Source organism: Bombus fervidus, chromosome 11, assembly GCF_041682495.2.
Source record: "Bombus fervidus isolate BK054 chromosome 11, iyBomFerv1, whole genome shotgun sequence".
Classification (NCBI taxonomy): domain Eukaryota; kingdom Metazoa; phylum Arthropoda; class Insecta; order Hymenoptera; family Apidae; genus Bombus; species Bombus fervidus.
In genome coordinates, this window is record NC_091527.1 from 9,765,418 (window position 1) to 9,792,203 (window position 26,786).

A 26,786-nucleotide genomic window follows, 5' to 3' on the forward strand; every position below is an offset into this window, starting at 1 on the left:
TATACATATCATTTTGTTTCATGATCTATTAAGACTATTAAGTCTTGAAAAGCAATATATAAATAATACATGTTTCATATATTTTTCCAATTCATGAACAATATCCTTCTTGTATGAAACAGATACGACATATGATAAATACTTGTCAAAATCAAGATTTAATAAGAGACATGACAATTGGTATTCTTTTATCCTGATTTAAAAATTGATTTTTTGTTTATTTATGACAAGTCTAATAGAAAGCACCTCTAAGCGTAGATACTATGTTTATTAATTTAGAATCAATAATTAATGTATATCATCAATGGATTGAAGCGCTAATTCAGGCTTATCATAACCAAGCTCTTCTGGAGTGTTGATACCTAATTCATCTAATGTAGGTCTGATTTCTTGTAAAATGTAAGGATAAATTTCGTTAAGTCTGCCTCCACATTTATCCTTTACCATCTCCAAAATCCTGATAGCAAGAGCAAAATCGTTCAGTTTCCTGCAAGCCCTTAATGCAGCACAAATAATAACTGGATCTGGTACAAGATCTAAGCCTGAAAAGACAATGACTGTTAGAACAATTATTATAATATTGCTACAATAATAGTTATTTCAATCTGACTATTTAAATAAATAAGGAAGAACATTCGAAAACAAATTTTTTGAAAATAGAATGTTACTGTTCGATTTAAATTACTCGAAATGGTTGTCATTTAAATTGTTAAAAAATAATTGTGATTGTAAAGCATGATATAATTACTGACCAGCTAATTTGTTAAAAACTCGGCGAATTTCCCAGTGATCGAGATTTGGGCGACTTAGATAACTCACGTATTGCTTATTAAATTCCTCCTCATTTTCTTCTGGGCCATCGTGGGAGGCACGAACATTTCGACTTACAACTGTAGCGCGTGGTAGTAGAGAATTTCTTATGATATTATTTGCTTGTCTTCCCACAAATCGTAACATTTTTTCGATGAAATGTTACTGAAAATTCAATTGAATATGATAGCAAGGCTGCACGATTGGCTTCTTGCGTAATATCAGAAGAAGACGAAACTTGCTTTGAGTTCGATCGAAACGTTTCTGCCAACCTAAAAGTAGTAAAGCGGTTAATTTACATGCTTGCAGATCTTGTACCGCGTGTTTCAATTATCAAATGTTTTCATATTACTTTTACGTCACTGTATATAATTTTTAAAACTAACCCGATTACAATATATGTATAATTTATTATTTAGTTTTTTTTTTAATGACATTAAATATTTTACAAATGTAAATCAATAAAATTTAGAAAATACTAAAAATGTACATTTATATACAGTTCGAGTTATTCATTATCATTATGATAATATTATTATATGTTATTTTTTCATATTTTTTAAACAATTTACATACAAATTTAATTGTGACGAGTTTATCATATATAAGTACTTACACGTGTGTTTGTACACGATACCATTATGTGTATGAATATTTTACTTGTACAATCATTAGATTAGCGTTAATCATAAGTAAATCAAAGTACAATAATACAGTGTAGTGCGATAATTTACTGTAGAAGAATAGTTGAAGGACAGTGGAAATATTTTAATTACAGAATTATGGACTTCGAGTATAACCCTATGTGGCCGTATGCAAGGTTCTGTGATTGTATTTCACTGACTAGCTGTCGTTGCGGAGAAAATAATGGTGTGACAAGATATTTAAAATAACGTTAAATGATTTTCATTTTTCTTTCTTTTTGCATTAGCAAGAGTCTAATAATGTAAATCCAATTTTTTCACAAATACTACTAAAATTCACATAAATATTATCTTTTTGTATACGTAGTGCATGAATGGACATGGGACAAAGGAAATGATACATATACCATCGTTTTATCTGAAAATAATTTAAAAGTTAAATTTCACAATGGCCATAGTTATGGTACAGCAGTTGTGAGAGGTACAAACATATTAGAAAAAAACAGGCATCATTATTGGGAAGTTAAAATGCTTTCTTGTATTTATGGAACCGATGTTGTAAGTATCTTCAATAGAAATTAATGATATGTAATCTACATTTTGTTTCTATTAATAATACAAAATTTTCAGATGGTTGGAGTTGGTACAAGTAATGTGAATTTAAATAGTGCAGAGCGTGACTTCTGTTCCTTTCTTGGGCGCGATAACGAATCTTTTGGTTTTTCTTATCATGGATATATACAACATGCTGGTAAAAAACGTAATTATGGCGCTTGTTTCGGGCAAGGTAGCTTAATAGGGGTATACTTAGATACATGGAGAGGTACCCTAGAATTTTTTCTTAACAGGAAGCCACTAGGTAAATTCATTATATTGCAAATATCAACGTATTTATATTTTTCATTACAATACTTTTATGATTTAGGTATTGCCTTTACTGGATTAAAGGATTTTGCGTTATATCCTATGGTGTGTTCCACAGCTGCATACAGTATGATGAGATTGACTCATAGCTGTTCTGTGCCAGCTTCTTTATCAGTATCTTGTTTGTCAGTATTAAAATCATCACATAGAACATATTTATCAACTATGATTCCTGGATTACGGTACCTTACTCAGAGCATTTTTGCAGATATATTAAAAACTCACTCAAGTAAGTTATTTACAAAGAAATGTACAATTAATAATTTATAATTTAAATGTTGTTCTTTTCTTCAGACAGAGACGACGAGGATGAGAAGGATCAACTCGAATTTCTAACAAATTATGTAATTCTAGATGACTTTGACTTTGCATTAGTGGGTATGGGTAGAAAAAGGAAGAAAATATGTAAGTTCGAGGATGTGCACAACAGACATGACCTCGAATAAGTTGTAAAATTTCTTATTTATAGATAGAAATGATCATTGTAAATATGTGCATTAAAAACGAATTATTCCTCCGCACATAGAAAGTTTCATATAACTTTATAGAGTTTTGTAAACGTGTAATATAATGTATATGCCGATTTTTTAAAATATTAAGTAAAAGTATTAAAATTTCTTAAGATTTTGTGACATGTTACTTGTACTATTTTTACGTTTGATACGCGATCTGGTACGAGCAGAAATATCATTAATTTTTGCACAAAAGACAAGAGCTTGAGCCCATCCAGCTAAAGGACCCCATAATTCGCGTAAATAGTTACTAATTTCTTCATGAATTTTTGGGGTGACAGTTTTACATTGTTTTAAATGAGGCAAATACTTTGTCCTAGCTATTTGAAAAATATGAGTGTCTACAGGAATAGCTTCTAAGTGACCTAATGACATTAAACATACACAATCTGCAACTTTTGGACCAATCCCAGGAAGAATAATTAGTTGTTCCCTAGCTTTAGCATATGATGTATTGTTCTTTTTGTGTAAATTTAAAAGCCACTGTTTTCCACCAAGATCTATCAAACGCATTGCTGCATTTGCTATATATCCCGCACGATACCCAAATTTTTCTTCTTTTAATTTACTTTCAACATCTTTGCTTGCTAATGCCTCAATAGATGGAAATTTGTAATAATCTTTGCCTTCGATCGAGCAAATTTTTTCACCAAAGAACGTACATAATTTTTCTACCATTCCTGATATCCTAAAATAATGATGTATTTAAACGTATGATATATAAATTAAAGTATTTTACCTTACAAACCTTTGGATATTGTTGTTAGAACTACATATAAAAGAAAATACATTTTCAACAACATCTTGATTTAGTATTCTAACACCATTTGTTTTGTTTAATGATTCTTTAAAATGTTGATCCGCTATAGTCCATTTTTCACACAGGTCTTGTAAACATTCGTTCAATCTGAAATAGTCGGACAGAATCGCGTCATAATTTTTAGAATCTACTAGTGGGCCTTGTACATTGTAGAATAGATGATTATCATGTTGCGTAAGAGTCCAAACATATCCACCAAAGACTCCTCTATATCCATTATTGTAATTAAACCATCTATAAAAATAATTATTTTATACATTATTTGTAGGAAGCAAGACTATGTTATTTCAAAGCTCGCGAGAAAATTATGTTAGACAAATGAGAAGTACTAAAAAAATATTGGTTATGTTTTTTTAAAAGATTAATTATGTCATTAAAAAGATTACCTGAAACTTTGACCGCCTTTTAACGTAATGCCTAAATCTAATTCCGACGACAAGCAAACGATTTTACCATGCTTTGTTCTCACTTCATTTTCGTGCATCTTTCTTTCCAAATGTCTTGTATTGCTTGACAAATAGATTTTTATCTTTTCTGTTAATGCACTATATTTAATACAAGGCAGGAGAAATTTGTAATACTAGAAATTTCGATTATTCGTACAGGGTTAACAGTTTTAAACGTTTATTTTCTTACAGAACAGATAATATAATATAAATAGATAAACCGCGCGCAATTTGTGCAAGTGGAATAACGGAAACACGTGCGCATTTAATAGCGCGCCAAATTCGACTTTGAATTCGAATCCAAATCCCGAATAGTTGTAGAGGAAAATGCAAAAGATATTATGTATATGAATTTTGATAATTTTCATAAGGTTTTATTCTAATTATTTTTATAATGCATCCTTTATTAAATATGTTAGTACTATATCACTATTATACATATTTACAACGATGTACCTACTGTTAAGAATTTTGATAGTTTATATATATATCTATGAATTATTTTCATTTATACAATACGAGGAGATATTGCATATTTAACTTATTACACTTATTTTTTATATGTCGCATTTAAATACAGCGTATATTTCAATATTTAAATACTTTTGTATCGTTACAATCTTGATTTTCTTTTCAACATTTTTACATCGCAAGAACATGACTCGTTCATACATAAATACAATCATACAGAATACATGCACGAGCACAATTAACGCGGAATTAGCGTTACCGTACACGTAACCAAGAAAATAAGATAAAAGTAAGTGAACTATTACGCAGATTTCTAATTACAAGAGTCAACAATTTTGTAGGAAAGAGATTTTTTCATTTTCTAAACTACTTGTTAATATAGCGATTTTTTCTAGTTCTTTTATGCTTGAAAAATTATGCTACTCATGATATGTACAGTTTTATTATAATTTATCTACAGAATAATTTATTTGGCATTTTCAAAGACAATAACGACTACATAGTTAGTATATAGATAATAAAAATGATACCCTGTCTATTTCGAACGATTTCATTTCTCCATTTCATTTCATTTTACCATTAAGCCACTAAGTAAAAATCAGCAGTCTAAAACGAATCTGACCTTGCAAATATGAAAAATTAAATATAAACCACTTTTATATAAGTAAATCTGCTTCATATAATTTTCATAGTTGATATGTTTGAAAGATTCCAGATACTCGACCAATTAACTTTTCAATTATAAATGAAGATTAACTCGATCTTACAAAGAATCGATCCAAGGAACTGAAATATGATATAAAACTGTCGTCAATCTACTCTAATGATTACACTTTCTACAGCGACCACTACGTATTGTCATTCTGTCATTCAGACGATCAAAGAGGATGACTGTTTTTATCTGTGATCTGTTGTCCAAAAACGACCGATCGAGTCACGATCGAATACTCTCGATAAACTATTACATCCCTGAGAATTGGTATTGACATCTCTAGAAAAAGAATATTCTCAAACATTCGTCGCTCTCTTTTTAAATCTCTTCCATTTAATTTAATGATAAGGAACATTTTCACGGACATGAGCCTGCTTTCGGTATTCGTGATGCTGGCATTTGCCCATCCAGGACCATTTCGTACAAACCTTCTGCGGTTTCAATATAAAACATTTCGTTCTTAGAACGTCAAAGAAGATTTTGCCGATAAAATTCGCGGATGCTGTGTCTGCCATCTTTAAACACGTACGAAATCTGTAAATATTATAGAGAATTTGATAAGTTCGATTCGCATTCGGATTGGTCTTTGATAAATTCATTTGAATCTACAGATTGCCTTGCTAACTGGCCAAAATTTTATCTCGCTAAGAGTTGGTCGTCTTTACTCTTGAAGCTACTTCTTGGAAATGTATCTTTTTTATTTCATTTGTCTGACATCGACGTCCGAATCCCGACATTCAACTGATTCTATATAGACTGACTGACAACTTTAGACAACACGACAGCATTGCTGTCTAAGGATGGAATTTCCTATAAAACGCGTACGTTTGATGCAAATGCAATAGTTGGAGATCGTTTGTGCGAAATACGCTTCTTCGATGTACAAGCATCTCACACTGTTAGAAAATCTCTGTGTGTGAACGCTGCGTCTAACTGAACTGAAAGCGTCCTTATAGGAAATTCCAGCTAAACTCTATCTCTCTATCAATTTCACGTGGAACTTCTTAGCATCGATAATTTCTAACTTACGATTTGTAATATCAATATTGATATATAATAATAATATTAATTGAGTAATGCAACAGGACCTTGGCCAGATTTGAGGCCAGTTAGCAAAGCAGCACTGTAATCGATACCGTTCGATACCGTTCGTCACAGGCACAATGCATCATGCTCGAGATACCCCAGTTGAAAAGACCGTAGCGCGTCTCGAAAGCAGGGATGAAAAAAGGACACGCCGTGTCGTGTCTGCGACAGCAGGCATCTGCCGTGCCAAAACCGCCCAGATTCGTGTATTTCGTGGCCCGATGACCGCGGCCGCACCATTGTGTCCCCGGGATCATCAACAAGTCCCTTCGCGAGCGGCTCTTACCTCGTCTCTGGCGGTGACTGCTGCTCGTTCCGTTTAAAAGCTTCGAGTATTTCCTGTATTACGTGATATATAAAGAAAAACTGAAAACTCTCTCTATCTCTGTAACAAGTACGACAAGCAGATAATTCTTCTATTTTAGAAATTCGATTTATCGATTTAGCAAAGCTGAAAGTGTCTTTATGATATATTTGAAGAAAAAAGTTAACTAGCACATCGAGATGGACTGGTTAAAAAAACCTTTATCCAAGATTTTATTCGTTATTTCTATCCAAAGCGATTCAATGACTGAATCTCGATATATTTCGTTATATTCTTAGATGATACTATAAAACAAAATCACAGTTTTTTTATTCTATGCTATATTTCATAGATTTTCTTTTTATTATAGTTTTTATACCTTCGTCGATGTTGTAAAATCAATTGATTTCGCGCCCTGTTCCTTACGTGGGTGCACCGATGACGTAGATCCGACGTGGACGAGAGCCAGGAGAGGTCCTGCGGGATCCTCGACGAGTCCTCCTGATCGTCCACATCGAACAGTTCGACGGACGTTTCATCGTCGTAATCGTCGTCCAAGTGCGTGCTTGATGTGCAGGATCTCTCGTCACCGACATCGAGTTTCTCGTCCACGCAGTCAGTAAGCGTGCCACCCTCGTATATCAGTTGCACCTTTCTGGCCGTCTCCTGTAGCCAGACCTGCCTCAGTGCTACGTCCGTATCTCTATCACAGTCATACACGTATTATAAAGAATAGAATTATTATTTAAATCACTGCAATTTAAAAACGTTATAACGATATATGCCGAAGCTTAGAAAATGAATTATCTTTTCCTAACATGAATTTTAATAAACTATCAGTTGCATATAACGCGAAAAATATTCTTCTCAAGTAGCTTGAGCTTTACTCTTTTTAACGTTTTTTTAGTTGTTAGTTCTTTTCACATCGACAACGAACGACACAAGAAGAGACGCACCTTTAATTTAATTTAATACGCTCATTTAAAGTAGCTAAAACCCTAACGCGATGCCCGAGTAATTCACGCTAGATTGATCACACGCACGCGTTGCACGATACTTCCTCGTGATTAACGCGTAGCTATGATTGATGCTCCCCCGCCTTCTTTTCAACTCGTCGATAAACATCTTCGACGTTAAATGGTCGTCGTTACATTCGTCGACGGCTGTTCCCCGATAACAATGTTCCGTCCATGTGTTCTCGTTCCAATACGTGTCTTTTCGTCTACTTGTTACGTATGAATCACTTTGAGCGATTAAGAAACGATAAACCTTCTATTTCGCGATACTATTTACAATTAAGCATAGAGCGAGAACCATTCAACCGATTCTTTTAGCCCTGATCCTATTTTTTCACCTTCTAATTTCACATTTTGCGAACTTTGATACAAGTAGAATCATTCTTCGTTATTTTTCATCTAGCTGACAATCGTAACGAATCAAACGTATAAACAGTTACCACAGAGATCGTAAACGAGAAGGATTGGAGTTCTCTAACGTATTCATCGAATCGGAAGATTTCGTTTCTCGTTGAAGAATTGATGGTTCGAGAACGATGGTGTCGTTGGCGAATCATGAGAACAGGCAAGCCGCGTGCTTTTCTCGTTACAGCAAAAGAGCTTTCACCGATTTAAGTGCAAGGTGACGTTTCGCGGTCGTGGAATTCCCTGGTATCCTCGTGAGAGTATCCGCAGATGAGTTACAACCGCTGGTCCGAGGCCAGCAGCTCTGGGACCGTTCTCGATGTTCGGTCTCCTGCTTTCACCTAATCCTTGCTTACTTAACTTGCCGCTTTTCGGCTTAAGGCCTCGGTTGGCTTAGCGGTCGCTGTCCACGGCTGTACGCGATAAATTGTTTTCGATCCGAAAATTTAACAAAATACGATATAACCATCGTTGTACTTGCTGGAAAGTACGCTTCGCTTTTAATTTTCCTGTTTGAAAGTATAATATCGTTTCTTGTTTTTCTTTTTATTTCTTCCCATGCGATCGTTCAACCGGAATATCTAACGTTACTGTTTTCGTTTGAAATCAATCGTTGATCGGGATGAAAATTCGAGGAACGTAGCGAATTGAAAAATTTTTCAATTTTTGTTCTCCCCGAGAAAATCTTTGTATTATTCTCTAAACCTTTAGTCGTAAATCTTCAAGGGAGAAGAAGCATCTGGACGCACTGGATCTTTAAAAAGAAAGAATCGCGTGAAGAGGCACACTCACGTGGGAAATACGCGAGTCTCTTTTTAAAGAAAAAAAGCCGACTGACTCGATTTAGCGCTGTGGTAATTCTATGCAGTTTCCGGCTGACAAGGACGCGCGTCCAGTAAACTGCAAACGTATGCCCGGTATCAGTTAGTCGATGTAAAAACGACGACGCGCGGCGTATTGAAAGAGGTAACCGAAGTTAAATGCATACGTAGCCAGTCTCGTGGCTCCCACGCGTATTGGCAATGCTGAAAGGAGGCATTGTTTTCCTCTTCGCTAACACCGACTCCTACGGTTTCACCGGGAGGGTTGTAGTCGTGAGATGCTGTCTCTTCAGGAGATTTGTTCCCTCCTAGTTGAAGGAAATGTTATTCCAGGCAAAGAGGATGCTACGATGTTGCTCTAACGTCGATCGGAAAAACAATCGAACTTTGCGTTTCAAGAAGAAATTCTTGCCAAGTGTTTTCACGAAGTTTATTCGCGATTAATATGTATACTACGCGGTCGTGAGTCGACTAGGTGGGAATCGATGCAGAAACATTTCAGAGAATTGACTTTGTGTGATGCAATAAATTTTAAACTACAGACATTCGTATTTTTGCAATTTTACTACAGGTACGTAGGCTTTAAGTTTCTTGGTAATTTTATTTATTAAAATCACTGTTACAAGATTGATCTAACGTAACTGTTTGGTTTGAATTGAAAACATAAACGAATTCTCAAATGGTAATGAAATAATAAATTTACTCTTCTGTAGCTAAGAATTAAACGAGAGATTAAAAGAAATATTTAAAAAAAAAAAAAAAAAAAAAGAAGGAAACTTCGAAGAGGATCTTTGGTTCTTAAAACTAATAAAAGGAGCATTCTTTTAGAGACAGGATGAAGATCATTTACCCCCAATTGACGATGGTCTCCTTGGCGCAAATTCCAGGCAGTCGAATCACCCGTTCGAGTTCCCCGTCCTGTAGGATCCTGGTGACTGAAATACCGCGATTAGTTGCGGCCTTGGCGAATCCAAACGAGACGTTCGTGAACGGTAGGAGGAGGTTCGATTGTTGGTGAGCAGCTCCGGCGTCCGACAGCACCAGGAGCAGCCCAAATGCCAGCAGCATCGAGTACGGGATCCAAATGATTCGCCTTCTTTCCCTGGACACACGCGATATTTATTGCCTCGTTAAGCTATCCGCCACGATGCCTGGTAGCAAATTGAATTTTATTTCTATCCTTTTATTTTCTGGCCAGAGGAATTCGGAGGAGTTTCATGTTACATCTTCTCTCTCGCTATTCAGTTTAACGTTACAGACAGACGTACAGCTTTTTCCTCTTTGATATTATTCAGATATGCAGCTTCTAAGAATAAATAAATTAAATTTTATGAAATTATACTTTCCGTTCGACTTCTATATTATTTGCCAAATAAATTCTTTCAGTTACCATTATTTTTTATTAAATAAGCTTACGTAAAATATTTCTATTATATAAAAATATTTTGTTTCTCGTGTGAGTTTATGATTAGAATAAATTATAAATCGCTATATAAATTTTTCCATGTTTATGTGTAATAATTTAGCGTTCGTCTATTCAAAGTGAAATCTCTGTTCGTTTCTGTACTCTTTGGATTATCTGTATTATTGGCAAATTCAATAACAGACAGGTTGTAAAGAGAATTGGTTGGATCGATGGACGGTGTAACGGAGGTATCAATTTCTGGCGTACAACTTCGATTTGAAGAAATTAAAGCACCGAGCCGTGGCTTTGACAAGCCACCGGGGCCGATACCACCCGCGATCCTGTCGCAGTTTCTTCTCGTCGTTCGTGGAGAACTGTTTGGCGCTTTGCCATCACAGGCTCGATCATCTTCTTTTCATCGGCAAGATAAAAAGAAGCCGCGCCTCTGTATGCTAGCTCTTACGTAATTAACACGTATGATATCTGCACAGCCATATGTTCCACGACTGTTTATTATTTTTTCTCGAGAAACCCCGCAAATTTCTAATGTTCTCTCACCGAAAAAACCTTTTTTCTCAAACATATACATATATACATAAAATGTAAATAAAGAAAAAAAAAAGAAAATAAGAAATAATATCTGGATATCTGAATGTTGCAATGTTTTAATCTTTTTAGCGTCCTAAAATTCCATTGCTGCGGCAAAACAATCCCTCTTCTCGGAGACTTAGACAAAAGACAAGTAAAAACGAGCAGAAAGATAAAAACGCGGGGAGAGATTCTGGAATCTTGGAATTCTGTAATGTTTTAATTTGTTTAATTACAGAAATTTTAACGGTTTTTAAATAAAACATTAGCCTTCCGTCGATAGAGTTTAACGAGTTTCGTGATAAAAGTAATCATGACGTAAATTTGGAATTGCGGTAGCATCTAATCTTGGAACGATGACACATGATTTCATGCAGTCCGCAAAAATATTATCGCGTTTGAAAGAACGAGATAAAAATTACACGTATCCGTATCGTTCCCTTTAATCGGTTGCTTTTTCAAGAATTCTTAATATCTTGTCGGTTATACGCGATAAAAGAGACGATTCCTAGAAAATTCTTGTTCTCTTGAAATAAGCTGAAAAATCTTACGATACCTTGGTAGCACGCTCATCTGCACGGTCCACGAGCGAAAGTTCCAAAGAGCCCTTGGCGCGGCGGTTCAAACTCTTCCATAAATAGTGCACTTCCGTGAACCGCTGCGAACTTCCTCACGGGACGCACATTCGTTCATATTCGATGGCTATCACGGACTCAACCACCTTTTTACTATCTCACTTCTCCTATCGAGGATTTCAAATCTTATTTTCAAATGTTAATTGTCAACTCGGAAGCTCTAACTCGTGGTGTTTCGACGTGTTTCCTCACTGAATCGACATGAATCTCAAACGAAGGAACGGAGTCGCGAATTATACAAATAGAAGAGGCGAAGGGAGAGATGTTTCGGAAAATCGAGTCACGTGGTTGAGACTTTTCGCGCCCTTTTCTTTCGAGCGAAATCGGTGCAGTGCACGGTGGCTCCGTTTAGCTCGGGGATACCTCGTGGAGGCAATCGGCCGTAGTAACTGGCGCGCTACGCTCGCGACTCTCCCTTAAATACTGGCGAGAGTTCTGGTGGTTGTCCAGTTCACCTACACCACTACCTATTCTGTCACTTACGTCTCTCCTTCTCTGACGCTCTCCCCTTGGTTCGATGCGTTTCCCCATCTGCAACCCCACCACCACTCGGACACCAACCAAAGTCTCTGCTTCCCCTTTCCTCCTTCTCCTGCAACCTTCTACCACCAACGTGAGGAGCCGCCTCTGCCAAATCCAATCCTACCCACTCACCCTAAGATCTAATCCCTGCTCTCTTCCTCTTACTCTTTCACTCTAACTCCCTGTCTGCTCTATCCCCCTTTCCTTTTTTTCATCCCTCTTTCCGCTTCTGAATTCCGCGCGCACACCTCTTTCCCTTCCTTTTTCCCTCATTTCTCTTTCTCTTCCCCTCTGTAGCCGTCTTTGGATCTCGCGTTTCTTCCTCCCCCTCGTTTCTCTTTCTCTTTCTCTTTCTTTCGTTTCCTTTGTCCTTCTACCGACCAAGTCGCTGCTTTTTTACACCCTGATCCTTCCTATCGTCTAGGCGACTCTAGCGAGCTGGCGAGCGACTTTGGTAAATGCCGGTGCATCCATCACCGAGCGTCACACAGGCAAGTCGAGGTTACCGAGGGCCATGGCTCTGATTCCGTGTTACGAGTCGCGTGTTGGTGCATCCTCGTCGTTTGCCTCCTAGCCCGGTGGATTCACCTAATCGATCATACAAAATAAATTTACTACTTTATCGGTATTGGTATTAATACAAATAACAAGAAAACGATTATCTTCTAAATGTAAAGCTTTTCGTAAATCAACGTAAAGAAGCATTAGTTTCGTCAGCTATTTTCCGGTAGAAATGGATGAACATGATAGAGTTATCAATAATCGAAGCTCAGACAGAAGCTTTCTTTTTTTGCATATACACTGCGAAAGAAATTATTCGATGATCGACGTCAATAGTACAGACAAAGTCAGCGTTTGATCGGCTGGGAAATTTTTCCTAACGCAGGAAGATGTCGACCAAATTGTCGTCGAAACGTTCGTCCATAATAAATTATGCAAATCAGCGCGACATGAGTAGTCCTCGTCATTGGCCATGAGACCCGCAAGATCGTACCACGACTGGCGACTAGCCAAAGGTCGTTCTTCGCGAGGTTCGCGATAAACTTTCGTCCCGGCGTGCAACCGGGAAGCATTGTCGCGCGAATTAGCGCGGCTTTTCAATTTTTCCGCCGGCTAGGCACTTATAGAGAGCCGCCCGCGTTCTCTGAAATGGATCACCTGCGCGACGATTCCTTATTTCCACCGGTGCACCGCGAATATTTTATTCGCAGATGCTTCTGAAGAAGATGTCCCGGTTCCCACGGATGCCTCCGTGAAATTATGCTCCATTAGCTTACTTATTTATATTGCAGTAGCTGCAACAATATATCATCGTCACTATTATCCTTCGAATCTTACGAATAAATAGAATTAAATATAAAAGATATAAAACAATAGGGAAATTTAGAACGTAATTTATCTTCAGATTAGTATTAGAAAAAAATGTACTCGTTACTAAAAAAAAAAAGAAAAAAAAAACATTACCCAAAGGTTCTCAACCGAGAAAAGAAAATTCTTTTCTATCTTTCCAAAAATTGTAAATTCCTCCGAGTCCTTCCTCTTCAAAGAACCATATACCGTCACATAGCTTATTCTAGTAGCTATAAAACACAGGTAACAATTAGACGCGTGCACGATGTCTTAAAGGAGCCGGTCATAAAAAGATGAATGACTGGCCCATCGTGAACACTCGAGGGTCTTACTCTCAACTCAGGTAGATCTCACAAGTTAAACGCGTTAATAGCACGCGGCAAAAGGAGGGGAGAAAGAAGGGCGACACGACGGATTTGAAGATTTATGCTCATCCATCGGCAGCTCTTGAGTGGTCTCCTTGAGGAACGAGATCGGCTCTACGGAAATTAATTGGCGGGACGAAGAAGTGGCAGTGAAAAGCCGCCAGTGGTTTCCACCCATTGTACTCCTTGTGGTTATGACTCGGTGCCGCAGGACAGGGTTGTTAAAAGGGAGGGGGAGAGAAATGGAATGACAGAGAGAGAACAAGAGACAGAGAAAGGTAGACTAGTCGAGGTGAGAGTTTGTAAGTGAGTAGGTAGTTCTTGGGGCACTCGATTGTTCGGTCCTCGAGGGTTCGTCCACGAACTACCGTCTCCGTATGCACGCTTTTGGAGCTCATAAAAGATCTCCGAACAAAAGTCATACCGTTCTGATTTCCAATTGCCTCGTAAAATATGTTTTGTGACTGTACAGTTGCTGTTTCGCAGTATCCTTTCAGTCGGGAACATTGTCATTTCGTGTTTCGACTCTGTTTGTGCGTGTGAATTATGATCCTGCGAGTAGAAGAATTTTACGTTATGTACAGCACAATGGTAAGTTCTAACGACAAGGAAATTAGTAGAGATAAGATTTTTGCAAATATATAAATATATAACTTATTAAACGTTGAGTGCGTTAAACGAGAGAATTTTGCGACGAAAGAATTTTATTTTCAAGTGCCGAATAGAGATCTACCTGTGCCTCCATCAGCAATCTGAAGAACGGTTTCCAGAGTTGTTTCACTCCCCCACAGGAATGGTTTTATTGTTCCGAAGGCGAAGAGCTCTCGAGCTTGAACGCCAGTGCACATAGTGTGAGGTAAGGTTCCGTGGGTTGACTCTTGCAGACACTTTTAAATCTTGGAAAAATATCTATTACCTCTTGTCGCGTTACATCTGGCTGCCTCCTTTTTCCTCTCGCGTTTCTACGTCGATTAAAGATCAGTTCTCTAATTTAATCAATTTCGTCCTTTCGATCTCCATGCTATTTTTTACAAACTAATTAAAAGAAAGCAAATTAATATGAAATATTATTTATAGTTAAAAATATGTCGATTCTTCCGATATTTATACAATTTCGTAGACACGAGAATTATCTTGGGGATCGTAGCTAATTGCAATTTTTAGAGTTACTTCAACCAGAAAAGGATTCGTGGAAATATGAACGAAGGAAATGTAGACGGTAGAAGGAGAAAAACAAATAGAAAGAGAAAGAAGAAGAAGCCAGTTTAACATTGGCATCGCGTGGTTCACATGACTGGTAAACGGCTTCCTCAAACATTCGTGGATCGAAGTTTGTCTTCTCGAGAAGTAAACGATGACAGAACGGATCCTTTGCCCGTGGATGTGCTCGATCAACCAAGCTCGCAGATCCCGAGTTAAGATCCGCTGCTCTATAACTAACTTGCTATTATAGCGGTTGAAGTGTAATTATCTCGCGATAGTTCAACCGCAAGATATTCCCGCTAACTAGAAGGCAATTTGTGGATACTGGCCATAATCGAATTCCCCCTGTGCTGTATGACAACTATACTACGTTAAATTAGACGTCTCTCTTCCATTTTCTATACGGCTGCCGCTTTTCCTCCTACAATTGTAAAACGAGCCATTAGCGCTAGTAAACATCACCGATGTGAAGAGTTGGTAAACACACGGACTTTATCGAAAATTTCGTGTACAACGCGGGTCACTATATTTTCGGAAAAGAACAAAGAATTATCTCGAGAGGATTATACACACGTCTTATTCCTCTTGACTCCTAAAATTCAAGCAGCATTATAATTGAATACCTTTACCACAAAAATCATTTCAAGGTGAAGGTAAAAAAAGAATATTTGTTTCATCACTGAAAATAGATAAAGTAGATAAAACATATATATATATATATCGCGATTCAAAATCTCACAGTCGCAATGAATCATCTTGTAGACACGATCCAGACCTAAAATATAATCATCTTAACAAAACGTTCCCGAATCGAATCAATGACTAATTATACGTTGGAACAACGACGCGGAGAAAAAGGTTTTGGATCGAACGTCGTTTGTGGGATAACGTATCGATCATCCATCGGGGATCCATTACAGAAACCGTGCCAGCTTAGATCCTTCGAACACGGAGTGAGGTCGACGATCGTTTCAAAGGAGGATGGCTTCATGGATTTTGTTGAACGAGTTGAGGTATAGTCGCCGTTCAACTTCTCCTTCTAAGAGCTAATTAATTTTTATAGCTTCGCTCGAGGAGAGAAACCTCGGGTCCACCGTTCGTTTCTTGTTCAGATCCTACGAGGCAATATTAATGGACTGGCCCGTTTGCTTCGCTCGTGTTTGCAGATTTCCTACAGGTCCTCTTTATTTGCGGATCGTCTCGTTGTTACTGCACTGACCCCTCGACGTCCATACGTTGATTGTTCCTCCCTGGTCGATGCACATAATTTAATAGTTTTTACAATTTATAAATTCGTCTCGTCGATGGCAGAAAATGAGAGATATAAAATAATCAAGCGTGGTACAGTACAGACATACCGCCGTGAAGCATAATACTGGTTTCCGTAATGAACATTGTTCTCGTGTGCTGACGGCTGATATCTCATAGCGGTCTTCCTCGAAATTGACATATTCTCCTGGAAAATTTATGGGTAGAAAATCCTGTAAAATTATGAGTTGAGTTATTATTTCGTTGATAGCTTTTATGATTTCATATAAAAATTCCTATAAGATAGTTTTAATGAAATCGAGGAACGTTTGTTCGATCGATTATACTCTGTAAGAAGGGGTCTTTGATCTTCCCGTGAAATTTATAGAAACCATGATTTTGAATCGAAGCAGTTCCACTATGTGAAGCTCTTCATCGTCCGAGAAAAATAAATAACCGGTCGATCAAGTGGTGCGTCTCCCTCGCAGGTGATTAAGTTTTAGGGTTACAAGCGGAGGGATTTAGACATGAATTTATCGTAGTAATTATTTGCCGAGGCACGAACATACAAATCAAGCAGGCTCGTTATTATTATACACGATGGCGAATTAATTGCCAAAAGAGTATAGATCGATATGATCGGTGACAATCGTTTGATTTATGTCGACGCTAGACAGCAGACAATGGAATTTGTAGACTCTGATATAACAAAAGATAGAATGCAGAATTCGATGCGTTGTCTTCTTTGCTTACTCGTCACATTCTTGTTTTTTCTTTTTTTTTTTTGTTCAATGTTTTGAAATTTGACTGCAAAGAACGTTCTTCCGTAACAGACGAAAAATTAGCTGAATCAATAAGGAATACTCATAACGATAAAGCTGTATCGATTAAAATTATTTTCGTCGAAATTAAAATTCATCCGTACACGCTGAGATTTTATCGAGCACTTGAGTTCTAAGTTATTGCAAACAGTGAGTCATTCAAATCTTTGAGTAGTTCCACGGGACCGTAATGCCTATGGAAGCTTATAATGGAAGCATTGTCGGATTTCTAATATAAAATCGTGGCTTATTTTCTGTATTCAACAAAACGCTGTGCGTGCAAATATATGATACCATGGAGGAACGTGTACGAACGCAAATGGATATCCTAAATGGCCAACGGTGAGTGTATATGTGCACGGTTATAATCTATATTGTACCCGCATAGATGTGTCTTTGTCCGTGACCTATACATCAAAAAGATTGGCGTCTTTATTAACAGAGATACACAGGATTTCTTCTTTTTTCTTTTATTAGTCAAGCTTCGAACTCTTGATGAAAATCAACGACCGCTGCGGTAAATGTCTATCTAATCTGTCGTACAAGCCATTTCTATAATGATACAGGAAATATTTGGACGTTTGTTAATGTTCGTCAGGTTTAGTTGCATTTTAGATTCAAGACCATCGTGCGATACATCAACTTGATTGACTAATGTCGCATCCGAGCGGCTGGCTTTCCCTTGGAAATCGTGAGAAACCGACGCATACAGGAATCTAGTGAAATTTCGATTTACAATAGTTTGCCGAAACTTCCATGTATATACCAATTTTACAATTCTACTTTAAAAATATTACGTTATACTATATTCCCTGTGAACACCTATTTTGTTATTCGAGCAGATCTTTCAATACTTCATACGCTCGAAAGCAAATTAAAATCGTATTTATCTCGGATTCGTGGTCGTGATTGCGGCCAACGGGAATGAATTAAAACAGAGAACGAAACGTACGGGGAAATGTCGGTAGTAAAACGACGAGGAAATCCCCCTTTCTTGCCCCGTTACCCCTTAGACACTCAGGCCATTCAGGCAGTCGCCGTTTTCCGCGACAATTGCGAGCGCAATGCAATAATTGCATAATTCCCGCCACACTTGCCACTCGGGGCGAAACTGGTCGGTCCATGAGTGGTTGAGCCGCGCGTTCGTAAAAGGGTGTAGCCGCTTCGTAGCCACAGAATTGTAGCTTGTAAGTTGTATCCGCAAGGAGAGCCACCTTTTCTTTCGCTCCTCGAACTTTGTCGCTGGAGGATGAATTTTGTGACCGACGTGCGGCTTCGACGAATTTTGTTCCTCTTACTCTCGGGCTATGGGTTAATCGCCAGAGAATGCTGGAGCATCAAGACCAAGCCGACCTACAGAAAGTATAAAAAGCAAAATATACATTGCAAAACGGAAAGATAGAAAAATGTAAAACACAGTTACTGCCGTCAATGAACCTTGAACTTCTTAGTAGACAATAAGGAATTACAATGAACTCCACTTTTCGTTCAGTCTAACGTAAATGATCGGTCACTAGGGGTTCTATACCTGAAATTCGTGTGAAAAATTTGTTTCTAAATATCATAAATGCTAAGTCAAATACAATTATCTATTCGGTCGAACGCCCATTAGCGTCGCTACACCTGTAGTATGTTTACCTATAGTAAGATGAATAGAACAGAAACAATTTACAAAGAATAATCTGCAGTTGTCCAAAATTATTATGCTGATAATTACAAGTGAAAATAGCTTGATTTACTGCTGGGGATGGTTATATTTTCTAAGTAGGGAGAGGTAACTGCGACGAGGAGAAGGGGGCAGAAGGGACGACAGACGAAGAGAGAACAGATAGGCAAGGCTGCAAACCGCTTGACGAAGGAAATAGAATTCAGAGGAGAACTTCCTTCATTTCGACTTTTACCGGCTCTTAGCGAAAGCAACGCTGCGTTGTAACGGGTGACGTTCGCACAAAGGGTGTTAAAGTTTTACGCGGACTATTTCTCTTTTTCATAGATATACGCCTCTTGGGCGATAAAAACTTGTACAGTTTACTGAGATTCGAGTTGTTGCCACTGGAAGAAGGAAAAAATCGTGAAAAAATTAACAGACGTTATATTCGCCGATATTCTACGTATATTTTGCCGATATTTAAACCATTTATTCCGTCGATGCGTTTGCCTCTACGATATTACAAATTTTCATTGTATTTCTTAAAAATATTTCGACCTTTTGACAACGTGAAAATCGTCCAGCTTGTAAACACGCACAATGAAGCGGTCGTCACGGGAAATTCTTTCGAATTGGTTACGGCGTCGAGTCCCAAAGATTTGTCCGAATGTCGTCGAAGCTTCTTCATGCGGGGGTGGTTTCTTGGAAGAACGACGGGAAAGGAATGGGAATAGGAAAGAAAGCGAACGAAAGGCAAAAGAAATGAACTGGCAATCTCATCAATTCACCAAAAAACAGCCGTAGCGGTATCTACCTGATAATATTTACTGCACATTGAAACGCGGCGGAAAGGAAAGCCACGGTCTTTGTAAGACCGATTGGCCCATTCAAAAGCTGGTATCAGCCAAGCTATTGTCGGAGCGGCGTGAAATCGACATACGAAAAATTTTAAGCGAATCATTATGACGCTACTAATTGCTGAATAGCTTCGAGTCATACCGGAACGCGATGCTCGGGCCAACCAACGATTTCTATTGTTTGTTACAAAAACATGCCACTCTTTGTTACTGTTCTGTTTCGCATTTTTCTATAGACGCGAAGGATTTGAAACGATTGGAAGATTGCTTTGATATAGAAAAGATTTTAATACATTTAGATTTGTATTTTGATATTTTCAAAATAATTGGTTCGGCTTGAAGCATGGAGGGCTAACTTCAAAGTAGACCTTAAGAAAATCATAGAAAAGCAGCTACTCAAATACAATTTCTAAACGACTCGCGAAGAATATGTGAAATTATAATAGAACATTGGTGGTGGTTAAAGATGAGAAAAGCAAAGATACATGGCAAGTGGATGTTCCTGCACCACCCTCCGGTGAGAAGTGATCACGGAGTGGAACCGGTGATCGGGGAACACGCAGTTCCCCGAGAAGATCATAGAGAAAAGAGGAACTTTACGAGCCGCGTATATGGTGCACACGATCCGGGCTGCGGCACAATTCGCCACTAATTGATTTTACGACATCCGTTATATTGACCGTGAAGATCGTCGACAGAGCTGGTCGAGCTGCAGAGGGTGCAGATGACACCCTGGTGCGAGCCATGCATGACGCCCTTTTTCAGCGGATACACTCGAGGAATCTTCATGTATGAACCCTGATCACCGAGAACGATCTGATCTATAGTCTGTAGCAGCCCTCTGTTCTTTGTCCGCTTAATGTTTCGCTGATAACGGCCGACAGAACGGGCCGAGTTGACCGAAGAACGAGAGCCAAACCGGTTGAATCGAGAACCCATCTGATAATCTGATAATCGGGACCCATCTATGGAGACACGACTAAGAAGCATGTGAAAAATACTCTGTTCGTATTTAAGTTTTACATTGCGTGTAGATTGTTTAAAAGTATCGACTAAGGAAGAGTATGTATATGAAAATTGGTTTAATGTCACTTTTTAAGCCGAGTTAACGTAAGAATAATGCTGAATTTAAAGAAGGGGTTTAGGAGGAAACTATCTTTGACCCACCCTGTATATTCTTAATAAATAAACGGTGAAACTATAAATTAAAATATAAAATTGAGTCTCGATTTATTTGGTGTTCGTTTTTTTCTTTCGATGGAGAATTAACTTATATAATGAAAGATCGGGAACTTAATTGGTGCAGTCGGTGAATAAATATGGAAAAAGCGATAAAAAGCAATCGGAGAAACCAGTCGTGGATACAGGTCGTAGCCTCAATTCTCGTTCGATGGCATTAGTTGCCCATAGAAGAACAGAGAATCCCCTTGGCCTCCAATAGGATCGAGACGGGATCTCAAAAGGAGGCAAGATAGGAACGAAGGAAAGTCATCTCTCGTTCTCTACTGCTCCATCGCTATCTCTCACTCCAATGGACAATGAGACAATGGAGTGACGTTTGCGAGACGTGATAGCAGTCGGATTAATTCTCGATCGATTCGAAGGGAGCCGGTTCTCCGCTTTGAGAATTCGTACTTTCCCGACAAATACGCAACCGGCTAACTGTTTGACTTGACACTACAAACCACGTGCTTTCAAATCGTACCAAAATAATTCTAGAAAATATACTTGCAAAGAAAATGTTCAAATTTTTCGATCGGTCCTCGTTTGAAGTCTTTTATGCGATGCCTAATACACAGTTTCTGAACCATGAAACTTTAATATACCCTATATAAATAAAAATACTACATTGACACGTGCGTGCAAAAAGGCTGACTATATCGACGATCAAATTATTGTTATCATAACCATCTGCTCGTCACTTTTATAAGCTTAAAAGCTAACGTTGCCGGTCGTCAGATCAAAGGAGGCCGACGCTTCCGCTCCCGAGAATGGAAAACATAACCCGAAATTCCCTAGCGAATACATTCGAAAGTGAGCAGTGAACTGATCGGCAAAGTGCCCCGGAGACCGCTCAGAATTTTATATGAAGGAGAACAAAGAGTTCTGCTCAAGAGTTCAGTCCTGTAAATACATATATTCGGCTGAGTATCGCAGAGAATGTCGTTGCACCGGTCTTTTGAGAATTCAAATATGCGATGCATCTACGATCCAAGACACGGATTGGAGATCAAAAGGTTGTATCGGTTTGCAGAGTCCAATAAACGTTTCACGTTCCTCTCGTCGAATGTTTGATTCCTATAAGACGATAATAGTAATCTAGTTCGATCAATCTTTGTCTTATCTAGAATAATATAATATCTAATACGTAAGAAGTCATGTCTTTATCGAGCCAACCATATATCCTATCGTGTTTGGTTCATATCGCTTCGTGCAAAACGCGTATTGGACAGGGTGCATCGTTTTCGACCACTGAACGCATGAATTGTTGTCACACGAGTTGATTTCAGGGTGGCTCGAAAATCGATGAACTTCTGGCAGGTCGTACGACTAATCGTGATCGATGAACCGGCACGCAGCGGCACGTGACTGGTGATCTATCGCGTGGAAACGATTGATCGCGATATATGGACGCGGAGACATTTCGCCCTTTCGTTGGACATCATTTTTTTTAATACCTCGTTTTAGATCTCATCCTACCACGCACTCGTTTCAAACTTAGTTTCACTTGTCATTGCGAAAAGTGAAAGAAAAAGGGAGAGAAACAGTGAAAAGATACAGTCGAAAATCACTTTTGACTGATCTTAAAAACTAGACGAATTAGGACAAGAATGCAGGATAACTAATTGCCCCATAGCTTAAGCCTCATAGACACGCATACCGATGCATTCATTTTTAGACAATCCCATGGCTTCAAATGGCGTTCCATGGTCAGATAGAAATCTCGAAATTATAGCTCGACTATATAGATGTTTTCGGCGACAGAGGAGCTCGTTAGTGACTGAGAGTATCGATGACCCTCGTTAAGTAATCATCTTTTAATTAAGCCAAGAAAAAAAGACGCCGCTGATATATAGTCTGCAACCACAAAACTCTAATTACCTTGCTCTACCGGTTTAACAGGTAGCTTTGTGTCTTCGAATAGGGGCTGACATACAACTTGACGCACTCTAATCTCACGGTTAACTCCTATGTCAGGTGTATTTCATATGGTGATGATGTCGGAACTATTCTTCTAATCTACATTTCTTTTGTAATCGCTAACGCCTCAGTTTTTCTAAACAATGCCAGAAGTAGTATGTCTTCAAAGCAGCCATGCGTTTATGTCTATATGTCACGCTCGTTGCTTACAGATGATGAGACGTAATCGTATAAAGTTATGTTATGAATAAATATTAGAACTTGCATAACTTCTTTATTATCGCAGCTGTGATTAGTAGTCTTGCATTTCACAAAGTATGTACATTCTAGAAAAAACATCAGTTAAGAGACTTTTGTTACCTTTTTGCAACGGAATTAATTAAAACGTTGAAAAGTAAATCTCACCATATCGTTTCTTTATTTCCTCACTCTATCTCTTATCTTCTTGCTGCACGTTTGTTCCTTTGTTTCGAAGGCGGAAAGCGCAAAGCACTGTCTCGTGCATATTCGCGATGTCCGTTCACTTTGACGTCGTTCACAGTCCGGGAAGTGACCTTGAGTGACAAATTGATTTCGAACGGACTAGGGAATATAACTCCTTTAGATTTGGTCTAGTCTATCGAGTATCTCTGTGAACCTGCTACTTTTACATCTATTTTACTGCTAAGACCCATCGAAATAACGATAAAATAAGTTTTATTTTATTTATCCGAATAAGAATAAAAATAAAATAATATAGTATTGTGTTTCCCATTTCTTCTGATGACTTTTATCTAAGGATAATGATCACCGATTATTATTATTCTAAGGAAAATTGAAACTGTTATTGAAAAAGCTACAGTGTATATCGAAGTATAATTGATATATATGTCGGAAATGGAAGGACAACGGGACCCCCGTTGGAATCACTCAGAAAAACCCGAATGCTGTAGCGATTAAAAAATAACCCAAACACAGTTATTCGAAACTTGAGACAATGAGCTTGGGTTCGAAGCGACGACCGGTCGCCGAGCGTAGCCACGGTCACGGGATGAACGTTCCACCTAACGGAGACGTGGAATTGCATAGTCCGCCTTTAATGAATCGGCCGTACCGATATTTGGCAATAAACGACCTAACGGCCCCGTAGTTAGCGACATACGGATGGTCGCCAGAGGGTGACGTATCGTACACAATTGGCAGGTGGCCTTTGTTCTATCAGCCTGTATACCTGTAGCCCGTTATGGGATTTTCTCCGAATAATCCGATGACCTGGTGCCATAAGGACACCTTAGATAGCTTTGCTCGGCAGCGAGGGGAGGGCATTCTCTTGCTTGGAGTCTTACTAGCCAGAGACCTAGTGTGTGAGTAGTACAGAGTAAATCGAGGGACAAGTATCACGAGTAGTAAGTGAAGTGCGAGTTAGATCTTGAAGCGAAGTAGATCAGTTATTCCGTGGGCTGTGGATTCGCTATACCGACCCCACAATCATTGTCGTTATCGTTCGAGTATTGAGTCCAGTAGTTTATCCTATATTTGTGACAATAAACAATATCATCGATTGTACAACGACGATGAGCGACCCAGGTGCAGATTCTTTACACGCCCCAAACCGAAGTCCCAACGCCAACCCGACATATATATATAGAGATCGCAACCGACTTGCAGAGGATGGGATTTGCACTACGAAGGGATGGTCGACGAACGGTTGTTTGACGGTACCACCCCCACACCGAAGCATGGCAAACCTGGTATCGCATTCACGGTCCACTGCTTCAGGATTCGGGTCTCCACCCTGTCTCTACGCTCGTGTTTCCTCGTGAAAAAAGGAAAGAGAGAGGTGGAGAGAAGGGAGAGAGAAAGAGAGAGAGAGAGAGAGAGAGAGAGAGAAAGAGGATACTGTAAAGGCTACCCATCGTTGGCGATCTGTAACCCTCGATCGTCGGATCTGAACATATCTCACGACGAAACATACTTAACAGATGGTTAGGTGAACAACGCATTTGTCTTACAAATTGCAGCATCGAAACGTCTTCACGGCTTCTACCACGAAAATTGTTCATCCAACTGTTCTGTATCCGAGAAAATTTATGGAAAAAATTTATTTTCTACCTGGAGAATAGTTTTTCGATTATTACTGTTGGAATCGATTGTACCGTGGAAAAATTTAAGATGTTCGTCTTTGGCGATGTAGTTTAAATTAAGTTAACGTAGATACGTTGACGTACTTATTACATTACGTACTGCAATATAAGTAACAGAGTACCAGCGAACATGATTGCTCTTCATAAGAATATATTGACTTTCGTAAAGAGAATTTATAGAAAATTCTATCCGAGAGTACCATCGAATAATTGTAAATCTTGAACCATCTTGCGTCTGTTCGACGAGAAATCTATGTTGCGAACGGATCGTGAATCCATGAACATAACGCAATCGCCTCACGCATCCGTCTTATTCCAAGATCAAGTCACGTGTGAGACTGCATGGTAATCAGCTGACACAGACCGTGCACAAAAAGAGTAGGTGATTTTAATAGAGAACAAACAGGATAAAGTGATGCAATTTTCCTCTCTCAATATTTATAAAACGTATATACTTACAAAGAAAATCAAGAATTTTTCTTTTTTGATAGTTCGTCCAATATTGTTCCATCGAAATGCAACGATATTCTCTTTGCTCTGTAAAGTTATCTATCAGTAGAGGACATAAGTCGTGGTCGCGTGGTAAGAAACGGCTGGGCGATATACATAGCAGGTGCGCGTGCAGACAGCTCGAGGCGTTTACCAGTTAACCGAGGGGTGGGCAAACTTTTTTCTGAAAGGGTGGAATAAGAAGCTGCGGGATTTACTGTGCCAAAAAGGGGTCACGCTATGCTAAAGCGAACGCGCAGGTCTTTTTAATCATCTTGTCAGGCTGGTATAATCCGTGCAAATCGTCCGTAAAAATTCTCACTACTTTCTGGTAGACAAAACTACTGTAACTGCAACAGGCATAGCTTCTGAAACACGAAGATGGTTAACGTTGACTGTTCCGTGAAAATATCTTAAATAGATATCGTATATATCGTAAAAAATATTTTCTTTCTCAGGAGTATTTAAAATTCATACTTACCATTTCATTTGTGTTACAGTAATATATTATTCTATATAAATTAACGAGGATGAACTATCTTAACCCTCTCAAAGAATGTCTTTGGAACGAAAATGTCATTGAAGTGTTATAAAAAGAGTAATCTTTAAAAATATCCACCTCTCTAATTATTAATTAACGAAAGAAATATTTCACATATATCAATTAAGTGAAACTGTTTGTCTATATATTTATCAATTTACAAAAATATCCATGATGTTTTAGGGACAATATTAAGAAGTGATTGCAAAGAAATAAAGCACCGTAATCGACACTAATTAGAGATAAACGAGCATAGAAGTGAATAAACGTTGAAGATGTGCTTGGCGCCTGAGTGTGAAGATGAGTAAAAGTTTGTAAAGATAGCACTTAATCCAACGTGTTACGTCTAACACAGAGAGAAAGAGATAGAAGAAGAAAATGAATGGACGTGGCTGTAAGATTCTCATTCCGCCAACACGCACTGGCTTTTTGCCAAGTCGTGAGCGCGAGCCATTAACGTGCGGGATTGCTTATCAGTTGCTGAGTCCGCGTTATTGCGTCGACGATGACCAACCGAGCGGCGGGCGACGCTGTTTCTGTCCCCGAGCCACCTAGATGCCCCCACGTTTCATAACTCGCCAGATATCAGCTATAAGCTATAAATGACGAAAGCGATCACGTTCACAAGAACCTACGTCCGTGATATTGACCTCCCATCGATTATGGAACTATTTGCGTGTATAACGAAAAATTACCGCACAAAAATCATCCTTCCTTTTGTTTGTAAGCTGATTGTTTAGAAAACGTTTCAGGAAATCTCTTACGATACAATATACTAAAACAATGGTACATAAAACATTACTAATGAAGTACATTTAAATGCAATTTATAATGATTTTTATCGGAGTAACAATTTTTAGTTATATATACTTAACTTTG

At 38.4% G+C, this 26,786-nt stretch overlaps 4 protein-coding genes and 1 long non-coding RNA gene across 6 annotated transcripts; 1 reads left to right on the forward strand and 4 right to left on the reverse strand.

The window, feature by feature from the left end:
- Positions 1-249: 249 nt before the first annotated feature.
- On the reverse strand, positions 250-1,071 carry Cox5a (Cytochrome c oxidase subunit 5A). Its single transcript, XM_072012612.1, has 2 exons — positions 753-1,071; positions 250-542 (listed from the first exon to the last, which is right to left on the reverse strand). Exons 1-2 carry the CDS (start codon positions 955-957, stop codon positions 289-291), a joined length of 459 nt encoding a protein of 152 aa, XP_071868713.1. The 5' UTR covers positions 958-1,071; the 3' UTR covers positions 250-288.
- A 482-nt stretch (positions 1,072-1,553) lies between these two features.
- Positions 1,554-3,012, forward strand: LOC139992069 (SPRY domain-containing SOCS box protein 3). Its single transcript, XM_072012602.1, has 5 exons — positions 1,554-1,680; positions 1,822-2,012; positions 2,085-2,313; positions 2,380-2,607; positions 2,673-3,012. The coding sequence occupies exons 1-5, from the start codon at positions 1,593-1,595 to the stop codon at positions 2,822-2,824; spliced, it is 888 nt and encodes a 295-aa protein (XP_071868703.1). The 5' UTR covers positions 1,554-1,592; the 3' UTR covers positions 2,825-3,012.
- On the reverse strand, positions 2,824-4,377 carry Ogg1 (8-oxoguanine DNA glycosylase). The gene is made up of 3 exons (XM_072012599.1): positions 4,097-4,377; positions 3,639-3,944; positions 2,824-3,578 (listed from the first exon to the last, which is right to left on the reverse strand). Exons 1-3 carry the CDS (start codon positions 4,192-4,194, stop codon positions 2,987-2,989), a joined length of 996 nt encoding a protein of 331 aa, XP_071868700.1. The 5' UTR covers positions 4,195-4,377; the 3' UTR covers positions 2,824-2,986.
- A 244-nt stretch (positions 4,378-4,621) lies between these two features.
- LOC139992060 (uncharacterized) lies at positions 4,622-14,908 on the reverse strand. 2 transcript variants are annotated; one of them, XM_072012581.1, is made up of 8 exons: positions 14,570-14,905; positions 13,586-14,388; positions 13,280-13,416; positions 11,521-12,709; positions 9,822-10,073; positions 7,109-7,432; positions 6,486-6,764; positions 4,622-5,873 (listed from the first exon to the last, which is right to left on the reverse strand). In XM_072012581.1, the coding sequence occupies exons 4-8, from the start codon at positions 11,535-11,537 to the stop codon at positions 5,678-5,680; spliced, it is 1,068 nt and encodes a 355-aa protein (XP_071868682.1). In that variant the 5' UTR covers positions 11,538-12,709; positions 13,280-13,416; positions 13,586-14,388; positions 14,570-14,905; the 3' UTR covers positions 4,622-5,677. The 2 variants fall into 2 exon arrangements, with proteins under 2 accessions (XP_071868682.1, XP_071868684.1); XM_072012583.1 differs by having other exon boundaries at positions 5,673-5,873; positions 6,476-6,764; positions 11,521-13,416; positions 14,570-14,908.
- Positions 14,909-18,536: 3,628 nt separating this feature from the next.
- LOC139992082 (uncharacterized) lies at positions 18,537-25,961 on the reverse strand. The gene is made up of 5 exons (XR_011801012.1): positions 25,337-25,961; positions 24,396-25,230; positions 23,160-23,308; positions 22,716-23,080; positions 18,537-18,636 (listed from the first exon to the last, which is right to left on the reverse strand). It is a non-coding gene; the product is annotated as an uncharacterized lncRNA (long non-coding RNA).
- Positions 25,962-26,786: the final 825 nt, after the last annotated feature.

Coding starts and splice junctions, on each gene's coding strand:
- Cox5a (XM_072012612.1), bottom strand. CDS start 957: ATGTTACGATTTGTGGGAAGACAAGCAAATAATATCATAAGAAATTCT. Junction 543..752: donor AGTTTTTAACAAATTAGCTG/GTCAGTAATTAT, acceptor TTGTCTTTTCAG/GCTTAGATCTTGTACCAGAT.
- LOC139992069 (XM_072012602.1), top strand. CDS start 1,593: ATGGACTTCGAGTATAACCCTATGTGGCCGTATGCAAGGTTCTGTGAT. Junction 1,681..1,821: donor TCGTTGCGGAGAAAATAATG/GTGTGACAAGAT, acceptor TTGTATACGTAG/TGCATGAATGGACATGGGAC. Junction 2,013..2,084: donor GTATTTATGGAACCGATGTT/GTAAGTATCTTC, acceptor CAAAATTTTCAG/ATGGTTGGAGTTGGTACAAG.
- Ogg1 (XM_072012599.1), bottom strand. CDS start 4,194: ATGCACGAAAATGAAGTGAGAACAAAGCATGGTAAAATCGTTTGCTTG. Junction 3,945..4,096: donor AAAGGCGGTCAAAGTTTCAG/GTAATCTTTTTA, acceptor TTATTTTTATAG/ATGGTTTAATTACAATAATG. Junction 3,579..3,638: donor TCTAACAACAATATCCAAAG/GTTTGTAAGGTA, acceptor TCATTATTTTAG/GATATCAGGAATGGTAGAAA.
- LOC139992060 (XM_072012581.1), bottom strand. Junction 7,433..9,821: donor GAGACCATCGTCAATTGGGG/GTAAATGATCTT, acceptor TGACTGTGATAG/AGATACGGACGTAGCACTGA. Junction 5,874..6,485: donor CATTGTGCCTGTGACGAACG/GTATCGAACGGT, acceptor TAATATTTACAG/ATTTCGTACGTGTTTAAAGA.